This window comes from Protopterus annectens, chromosome 6.part1 (assembly GCF_019279795.1).
Source record: "Protopterus annectens isolate FY-2018-M chromosome 6.part1, PAN1.0, whole genome shotgun sequence".
Lineage (NCBI taxonomy): Eukaryota > Metazoa > Chordata > Ceratodontiformes > Protopteridae > Protopterus > Protopterus annectens.
Genome location: NC_056738.1, coordinates 414,236,833 through 414,247,741, shown reverse-complemented (window position 1 = coordinate 414,247,741; position 10,909 = coordinate 414,236,833). Strand labels below are relative to the sequence as shown.

The 10,909-nt window shown below is 37.1% G+C and overlaps 1 protein-coding gene across 1 annotated transcript in view; it reads left to right on the top strand.

Annotated features, from left to right (window-relative positions):
• Positions 1-4,655: 4,655 nt before the first annotated feature.
• The window catches only part of SYVN1 (synoviolin 1), a 1,102,750-nt gene continuing 1,096,496 nt past the window's right edge, over positions 4,656-10,909 (top strand). Inside the window, exon 1 of the mRNA XM_044075840.1 lies at positions 4,656-4,793. Coding sequence (XP_043931775.1) covers positions 4,766-4,793 — 28 coding nt within the window. The 5' untranslated portion in view covers positions 4,656-4,765. The remainder of the gene's footprint in view (positions 4,794-10,909) is intronic.

Genomic DNA, 10,909 nt, shown 5'->3' with positions numbered 1-10,909 from the left:
AAGCTGGAAGATACTGAAGTTATTAAACGTGCACTTGCATTCAAGTCCTTTGTTGATGGCATCGACTTTTCTAAATGCCAACTCTCCAACATGATTGCTATGGATGAAACCGCAGAGTTTATGGGCCAAGGATCTCAAACAACAATTGATCAGAGGGGTGCCTCGTCAATCTACATTCCCTCCACTGGTTATGAAAGTGCACGTTATCTGTATTTTGGCAATTCATCTAGATGGAAAGAACCACCTCTAATAATTAGTAAGGGCAAGAAAGATAAGATTGAACGTGTTTCAGGCATTTACATTCTTGAAACTGAAAAAGCCTGGTGCACACAAGCAGTTATAAGGAAGTGGGTCGATGTAATGCTGCCACTTGTTTTGCTAGGTGGCAAAAGAGATCTGCTAGTCTGGGATTCAGCCAACACTCACCGCGCTTAAGACATGAAAAACTTCCTTGCACAGAGAAGAATAGATCAAATAATGATTCCTGCAGGAATGACTGCCTATCTCCAGACTCTTGATAATGCAATAAACAAGACATTGAAGGACCATTTGCACATGGAACTCAATAACTACATTGAAAATAGAATGGAGAGAAATCAGCGTGGAAACTTTGTGAAGCCTAGCCTGCAAGAGGTTGTGACTTAGGTGAAGAATTCATGGGATAAAATCACTGACAGCTGTGTTGCCAATGCACAACAAGCAGGATACATGGACAAGCAGTACACATTTAAGGAAAGCTCTATTGCTAGGCATGACAGATTGGGGCCAATGGTTCTACAGGAAATGGAGTCGCAAGAAATTCAGGCCAGAAATTGGGAGTTGGAGACTTATGACATGACAATGTTCCAGAAGAAAATGACATGACTATATTTGAATAACTTTTCTGTTATCGGGGCAACAGAATGGATTGCTTCTGCTTTCAGCTACCAGCAAGCTCTTGTCAGTTTTATGACTTTATTGTATTAAGGTAACGTTTCATTATCAAAGGGTAATTACAAAGTAAGGCCACTAGTTCCCAGACTTCATTTTTATGACTTTCCATCATTCTTCTCTTACAGTTTGGGTAAAGAATAAAGAAAGCATCACCACTGAAAAAGTGGCAGTTATTCACCTGTTTTATTCCCCTCCTCCAATACACATGTATTGAGATTTTTCTGCACTTTCTGTTAAGCATGAAATATTGCATTGTGAAAGCCAAGGTGTAAATATTTTGAAGTTGAAATATTTGTTGTACTGTTTATGTAGAATTCTCACACAACTGTTAACACGTTACCTAGAACCATTGCCCAATAATGGAAAAGTACCAAATAAATGTCAATTTGTGTACATAAATAAACGTTGATTTGTATACATGAATAAATGTCAATTTGTGTACATTAATAAATGTCGATTTTTGTACATGAATAAATGTAGATTGTTGTACGAGGGGGTAAATAAGACATCCCCTGATAAGCCCTAATGCGTATTTCAGCGGGGGGAAAAGTATAAGACCCAGTCTTATTTTTGGGGAAATACAATACATAAACTAAGCCTATACAAAAAAAACTCACTACCACTAACTATATATGGTCTAGTATATTGTAGAAAATGAGTAAATGCTCCTCTTCCTGACCCTCTGCTATGACTTTTAGTGCCTGCTCATTGAGATGTGTAAGGGGATGAGTTATATGATGTATAACAGAGCATCCTATTATGTGTGGCTACATGGGCTATTGCTGAGAAATGGTTTTCTCATTGTAGGAATGGCAGCATCAAAGGCATGTTGAAAGGGCTACATAAGTTTTAGAATGTTTGCTAGGCATTGGGGTATCATTGGCAGAGAACAAATTGAGAAGAAGATGACATGACTGTATTTGAATAACTTTTCTGTTATCGGGGCAACAGAATGGATTGCTTCTGCTTTCAGCTGCTAGCAAGCTCTTGTCAGTTTTATGACTTTATTGTATTAAGGTAACGTTTCATTATCAAAGGGTAATTACAAAGTAAGGCCACTAGTTCCCTGACTTCATTTTTATGACTTTCCATCATTCTTCTCTTACAGTTTGGGTAAAGAATAAAGAAAGCATCACCACTGAAAAAGTGGCAGTTATTCACCTGTTTTATTCCCCTCCTCCAATACACATGTATTGAGATTTTTCTTCACTTTCTGTTAAGCACGAAATATTACATTGTGAAAGCCAAGGTGTAAATATTTTGAAGTTGAAATATTTGTTGTACTATTTATGTAGAATTCTCACACAACTGTTAACACATTACCTAGAACCATTGCCCAATAATGGAAAAGTACCAAATAAGTGTCAATTTGTGTACATAAATAAACATTGATTTGTATACATGAATAAATGTCGATTTGTGTACATTAGTAAATGTCGATTTTTGTACATTAATAAATGTAGATTGTTGTACGAGAGGGTAAATAGGGCATCCCCCGATAAGCCCTAATGCGTATTTCAGCGGGGGGAAAAGTATAAGACCCAGTCTTATTTTTGGGGAAATACAATACATAAACTAAGCCTATACAAAAAAAACTCACTACCACTAACTATACATGGTCTAGTATATTGTAGAAAATGAGTAAATGCTCCTCTTCCTGACCCTCTGCTACGACTTTTAGTGCCTGCTCATTGAGATGTGTAAGGGGATGAGTTATATGATGTGTAACAGAGCATCCTACTATGTGTGGCTACATGGGCTATCGCTGAGAAATGGTTTTCTCATTGTAGGAATGGCAGCATCAAAGGCATGTTGAAAGGGCTACATAAGTTTTAGAATGTTTGCTAGGCATTGGGATATCATTGGCAGAGAACAAATTGGTAAGGCCTATGACTTGCTTATCATTCCAAAACATAAAAGAAAAGGAGGATGGATAAAGGAAGGCAGTGTGTTGGAGGGGGCTATATAGCAGTAGTCTTGCCACAGCCAATGTAAAGGGACAACACTCAGCAGCTGTGTAGCACCTGCAGGAACATTTTTATTTTGTTAAAATAGTTTCTACATTTGGTGTTTGGGGACGGATGGTGGGTAAAGGCCACCAGCCTTGACACTTATAACAATTCCATGGCTGCTGCACCTTGGGATTTTGTCCCTTTTTGAGGATGCCATGGATTAAAGTGACCTGTATTTAAATGTTTAAAAGGACATAATCATACCTCTCAAGCTCTTAGTACAATAAATCTGGCCAAAGCCAAAAGAAACTGGGACAAAGGTCCAGAAATGGGGACAGATTTTAAATATTATTCTCAGAGAGTTTCTCAAATAACAGGTTTTGCACTACCCATAGCCGGCCTTAGGCATACGCCAACTAGGTGGCCGCCTAGGGCACCGTTCTAGCAGGGGTGCTTTTCCAGTATTTATCTGGTGTAGGTATACTAGGATTGGGGCACCAGGTGGTGTGGTAGGGGACACCGTGGAGCCCTTTTCCATAGGGCATGAGTTGACCGTAGGCTGCTCCTGGCACTACCATGTAGGGTTGAAAAGTTATGAAGCTTGAAACTCAAATGTTGTCATTATTTACTGACTTCAGTTTTTAATGATTCGCCAGAAAACCACAAATTTTAGGAGGCATAGTCCAGAATATGAGGCAAAAAATCTGGACGTGCTTTGAAAATCTGCACAGTTGAAAAGTATAATAACTATCTACGACTAACACCCGGGTTAGGGTATCTCTTCGCATGATAAAAACCCTCATTGGCATACCTCTCAACTGCTCAGACTTTTGCTTCATATTTTTAGTTTGTTTCTCATAAAATGTGTGGCTATCTGGCAACTAAAAGAGGACTTAAGTCTCCCAATAACGGCATAGAGTTGAGGTTAATACTTCATATCCTTCAGAAAATGCATGCTAACACAAAGCATGTCACTCAATAAACTTTCTAAGTTTATAAGGGCAGTATTTAAAATACGTTCTTCCCTAGATTTGGGCCTTTGGTGCCACATTATTTTAGGCTTTTTCCAGATTTATTGAGCGAAGAAATTTTAAGACACACTCCTTGGACTTCTCTGTCTTTCAAATCGAAAACTGTGAACTTGCAGAAAAGTATAAATATATATTTGGAACGACTGGAAGCCATCAACATCTTACGAACAACACTAGCGTTTATTTGTGGTTACAATGTAAAACCTAATCTCTTGCATGAGTTGCAGGTACGCTTTGTTCGGCCATCTACCCTGTACGTTGAGGGAACTATCTACCAAGAGTAGGGTCGCAGAAGAAAAGAGGAGTAAAGTGATAGTCCTAATCTTAATAATAACCGTTTGTCCTGAAGAATATATACGTCTGGCAACCCTGTAATAATACATGTAAAACGAAATACTAAGTAGCATCGATGGAGAAACACTACTACTAACGTCACTCTGCGCTAACAGAAAAGTATCATAAAAACTCCCCAGGGACGGCACGCAAAGAAGAAGTTGACAGAAAGACTTTGCCCAAAATTTGTCATCCGGCCCAACATCTCTGGAGGGTACGCTATCGGTGCATTCCCTAATTGGTCATAGTATTGCAGAGGCCTTTACTTTCATTGGTCTGCATCGCTCTTAAAACGCGATTCGATTGGCTCATGTTTGACACGAACCAATCTGTGACAGCCACGGACTGTTTTTATGTTTTACAAAACAAAACGGGGGAACTCTGTATTCATGTAACTAGTGGGGGAAGCATTATAATTTCACTTGTTTAGATGACAAGTTGTATGTGAGGTATCATTTGGAAAAAAAGAGACTCAGCTTATTTTAGAACTACGTTTATTATTCGGATTTGTCTTTAATGTCCCCGGCCGTCTCGCTCTTCTGGGGTTAGTATGACACTTTTTGCTGAAAGTAAACTGTAGCAGTGTAGAGCAAATGTATTATTTTAACTTTAATATGTCACTGCGTAATCACTCGTGGCTTAAAACCACTGCATTAAATGTGCTTCGCTGTCAATAGCTAAAAGAAGCATAACAACTTGGGCATTGAAACCTTTCTGTTGAAAAGTTCTTTGACTGAATTGTTGATTTTAATTGTACTTCTTTGATGTAAAAATCATTGTGGTGTTATCAGTAATGGAACCCTAGTCATTATTTCTTGCATTGTGTGGACCTGGATTATGCCTATAAACTACATTTTTGAACACTGTAAACAAGCTGATAGAATGTATTATATACGTGCCTTATTACATGTCTCAGAATATTAACTAACCATACGGTGTAGTAAAGGTGGTGCCCGCAAATCGTGTCTGGAGTGTTGTTGCTGCTGGAGAGCAGAAAAAAAAAAACAATCCACACTAGACCAATTGAGACCATATAGGATGTTTAATAAATTCATGGTAAAGCTGCACATGTTATTAAATGTATGTGTGTAAATGTGAAACAGAAGAACCCTAAAAACTAGTGTGTAAAAAAGCAGTAGTAATAGTAGTAGTAGTAGTAGTAGTAGTAGTAGTAGTAGTAGTAGTAGTAGTAGTAGTGAAAAGTGTGACAAATGCCTGTTGAAAAGATACACTAGTTCGTTTTAAATAGTTAAGTAATAGCGCACACATATAATACATGTTGTGATGGAGGCATCTGTTTAACACTTGTACTTCAGAAACTTAATTTCAAATACTTGATTAAAGATGCTCAGTAACTGTTTTTGTTAAAGAAGTGCATTCGTTTGCATTTGTTTTTCAAGCCCACCACTGCTGCAATTATCATTGTAGAAGTGTTATTAAAATATTAATAGGAATGGATTAGTCCTCATGTCAGGAGAGGTTACAGATGCTATGAATATTTACTTTAAAGAACAGAAATCAGAGAGGGGTGCATCATATGAATGCATATAATACAATATGGCTAGAGTAGAGCTTAGTAATAACATTGGGGGAAGGAGCTAGCATGAGTGACAGAACTAAATTTACAGTGCAGGGAAGTATTGTTTTTATTTGTTAAACAGGTAAGTGATCCCATCCAAGGAGCCTTTTCAGCAGCAACCAGCACACATTTGACATGCTCTCTACATGTGTAAAATACAAATCATACATCTAAGAAAGTATATTCATCTTAATTGCTCTAAATGCAACATAAATTTTCCACAATCTACAGACCTGAAATACAGGTCAGATATGTAAAAACGCATTAGAAGTACATTAAATGCTTTTAGAAATAACTATACTTTGAGATTCCATAGTGGTCTTTGGACATTTGGATTGTTACATTTACAGTACCAATGTTAAACAGAAATGTCTGAGCTGATTATGAGTTTTTTTTCTACAAGCACTGTTGCTATAAGGGTCTACCAGTGGTAGACTCACACTGCATAGTTTAAAATGAATTTTGAAAGAGGATCTACTATTCTAGCTGTGAAATGAAAGTATCACTCTTGGAAACCTAAAATGTATACTGCAGTGTAGCTGAAAAACTATTCATAGTGCGAATATGAATATAAGGTGTTTTCATACTTGTTTGGTGGTGTAATGCAAGCCTTACAGTCATGTTTGTGTTGACTGAATCACTTAAAATAAAGCAGTAGACATAAATAACAGCTGGTGGTAATTCAGAACTAGTTGTTGTGATAATTTAGTCTAGATCTTGAATGTTAACATGAATAACTTTAGTAGAACAGAAGAGTATTTAAACATGTACAGGTGACTCACACACGCAAGCATATACATACATATACAGTGGATATAAAAACTGTACACACCCCTGTTAAAATGCCAGGTTTTTGTGATATAAAAAATTAGCCTACAATAAATCATTTCAAAACATTTCTCACCTTTAATATGACCTAACCTGTACAATTCAATTGAAAAACAAACAAATCTGTTTAGGGGGAAAAATATAAAAAATAAAAAAATGTACAATAAGCTGGTTGCATAAATTTGCACACCCTTAAACTAATACTTTGATGAAGCACCTTTTGATTATACCATTCAGTCTTCTTGGGTACACACCTGCCATCAATTAAAGAGACTCTGATTAGCTCCAATTAAAGTTCAGCTGTCCTAGTAGGATTTTCCTGACATTTACTCAGTTGTGTGCTACAGCAAAAGCTATGGTTCGCAGAGAGCTTACAAAGCATCAAGGGGATCTCATTGTTGAAAGGTATCAGTCAGGAGAAGGGTACAGAAAAATTTCCACAGTATTGGATATACCATGGAACACACTGAAGATGGTCATCAAAAAGTGGAGAAAATGTGGGACAACAGTGACATTGCAAAGAACTGGACGTCCCTCCAAAATTGACGAAAAGACAAGACGAAAACTGGTCAAGGAGGCTGCCAAGAGACCTACAGCAACACTGAAAGAGCTGCAGGAATTTCTGGCAAGTACTGGTTGTGTACTACATGTGACAACAGTCTTCTGTATTCTCCATATGTCTGGACTATGGTGTAGGGTTGCAAGACAGAAGCCTTTCCTTACATAGAAAAACACTCAGGCCCGGCTAGAATTTGCAAAACAATGCATCGCCTCCCAAAAGAATGTGGGAAAATGTGTTATTGTCTGATGAGACCAAGGTTGAACTTTTTGGCCACAATTCCAAAAGGGTTATTTGACACAAAAACAACACTTTGCATCACCAAAAGAAAACCATCCCCATGGTGAAGCATGGTAATGGCAGTATCATGCTTTGGGGTTGCTTTTCTTCAGCTGGAACTGAGGTTTAGTCAAGGTGGAGAGAATTATGAGCAGTTCAAATACCAGTCACTTTTTGGCCTAAAACCTTCAGGGGTCTGCTAGAAAGCTAAAGATGAAAAGGAATTTCACCTTTCAACACAATGACCCCAAGCATACTTCCTAATCAACAAAAGAATGGCTTCACCAGAAGAAAATTAAAGTTTTGGAATGGCCCGGCCAGAGCCCAGACCTAAATCCAATAGAAAATCTGTGAGATGACCTGAAGAGGGCTGTGCACAAAATATACCCTCACAATCTGACAGATGTGGAGTGCTTTTGCAAGGAGGAGTGGGCAAATATTGACAAGTCATGGTGTGCCATGCTGACAGACTCCTACCCAAGAAGACTGAATGCTGTAATTAAATCAAAAGATGCTTCAACAAAGGATTAGTTTAAGGGTGTGCACACTTATGCAACCAGCTTATTGAACGTTTTTTATTTTTTATATTTTTTCCCCTAATAGATTTGTTAGTTTTTCAATTGAATTGTACAGGTTCTAGGTCACATTAATGGTGGGAAAAGTTTTGAAATAATTTATTGTGGTCTCACTTTTTTATATCACAAAAACCTGACATTTTAACAGGGGTGTGTGCACTTTTTATATCCACTGTACAGGCATTTAATGAAATGTGCAGTGTTGTCATACATATTTTATGTTCTTAGATGGTGTAATATAAGAATGCTGTTGTCTGTTATTAAAACATTCCATTACATTAGCACAGGGGATTAAGTCTGTAAATTAACAAGCTGCTGCTTGTAGTTAAGGGTGTAGTGTTTGATTCCTTCGCACTCTGTTTGCCTTTTGTGTTACTTTAAGCGAGTCACTTATTGAAGTTGTTCTCTTGGGTCAACCCAGAAAAGAGATACTTGTGTCTAGTAGGCTTACCTTGCTAACAAATAAAATCAATACAATATATTCCTGTTACTTGTGTGGTATAAATCAAGTCAAGTCATGCAGTTAGTTAACTTTCTGACTGCATATTTATAACACTGGAAAGATGCACTTTATACAGTTTATCCAGGGTCCACATATACAAGAAATAATGCTTTTATATTATCTTATCGAAGTTTCAGAATATCGAATCTGATACGGTCGACACCATATTATCGAATTCTGAAACATCGAAAGATAAAAAAATGCCTAAAAACAAAAATAAATAAAAGCTTACCTTTACAAGCAGGGGGGCAAACCCACCTGCACCCCCCACACCAACACTACTTAAATATACCAACTTTGAGACCGCACTACATTGAACTAAACGGAAATCTCCCCTTATGGAGATTTCTGTTTAAACGTTCGATGTTGTTTGCTTTCGCTAATCTGGTGCCGGCAATATCAGCTTCGATATTGTCAGCCTTTAACAATGTGAAGTAGACCCGAAATAATGGCTGGATTACAGCAGCATTGATAGTTACAGAGAGTAGTGGGAAATAGCACAGGTTATTGAAGGAGACCATGGAATTTGAGAGAACAGAAAATTTTTAATCGCATAGGAGAGAATAAAAAATAAAATAGGAATACATTTCAAGAAGTCTAGTTCCTACACCTGTTGTCAGCAAAATCATGGGAGTGTATGTAAGAAGTAGTAAAAATAAATAATTGCATACATTTTTATACATATAGGTATATTAAACACAAGTCCATGTATGCATGCATACACACACACTCACTCACTCACTCACTCACTCACTCACACACTCACACACACACTCACACACACTCACTCTCTCACACTCACTCTCTCACACTCTCACACTCTCTCTCTCTCCCTCCCGTTTGCGTGATTGAATATTTTTGAGAACCAAGCTAACAGCTGATTTAATAATTAATTAACTTATTTTTTTTAACCATCCTGATTCCTAGATTTTTTTGCAGAAATTTATTATTTTGGATTTAATTACACAATGAAAAATGTGCACATATTTTATTTTAGCATTTATTTGCCAGTAAGTGAACTGACTGATTGACCCTTTTCAGTCACTGTTTGGGTATCAGTGCATTGGAAAACAACACATTTATAATAAGATTGTTTGTTTGTGTCTTTCGGCTTTTCCCGGTTAGGGGTCGCCACAGCGGAACTCCGGTCCGCTAATGATTGGCAGTTATTTATAATAAGATAAAAATGCAAATATGTATAATGCATACTAATAAATACAGAGAAAGATTAAAAAAACCTGTATAATGGTTAGTAACGGTATTTAGTGTGAAATGCTTTACATGGATGCAAGTGTGCAAATACAAATATTTACATTAAGCAGCACTGCAGGTCCTTTGATTTAGTATGTGGGTAGTACCATTAGTCAACATATTGGAAGTAAGAGCATTTAGCATCTTTGTAGAGGTGTTCTTTCAGGAATTTCCTAAAAGTTTCTAGGGTAATGTTAAATTTAACATCATTTGGGAGATTATTTCAGAGAGCAGGACGTGCTGTGGAATAAGCTTTTTCCCTATGGTTTGTTTGAATCTAGGCATAGACATTAAACTTCTTGGCTACTTTTAAGTGAGTAGTTTTGCGTTTGTGAGCTTTCTTCTGAGTTGTAGGCAATAGCCAAAACGTAGGATTTTGAAAATAAGGGCACCTATTAAAAGTGTAGCTCTGTAAATTATAGGGTGACCATGCATTTTATGTAGAACAAGGAAGAGATGTGTAATGCAGCTATCAAGAAGTGCAGACTTAACTGATTTTTAATTCATCAGTCTGTAGATTATGGCAGTTATAGGCCAAGTGCCAGGATAGTAGGGATAAAGTATAGTGTAGTTTGGGTATTACATCATTTTTAGCTATGGCTTTGTGGGAATTAGGAATGAGGTGGTAGGAGGTACAGTAGCACATTTTTAGTTTGAATTAAACTTTAGCAGGGATTTTTATCAGTGTGACTTGTGAAGTTAAGTAGGTGATCTACGATAAAATAGGTCCTAGCTAATTTTGTTCATTAACATTGGAAATTATACTTCTGTTTATGTCATGATAATAATTCTAGTTGTTTGCTTTAATACTGTTAGATTTTAATTCTAGACACAAGGTAGAAGTCTTTTATGTAGTGATGATACTAAAACTCGCAGGGGAGAGAAGAGGCTCGTGTTATGTTGGCAGAATTGTAACTGTATTATTTGAACGTTGAACTCTGTTTTGCTGAACCTTTTGCTGTATCTTTTTTACACTGTTGAATACAGGTAAAGTGACTATTAGGGTATGCTGATTTAAGTAACAGAACAGGTGATGCTATTACCTTATGGGCATGTCCTGTATGCCTGTATAATTGCTGATTTTTTT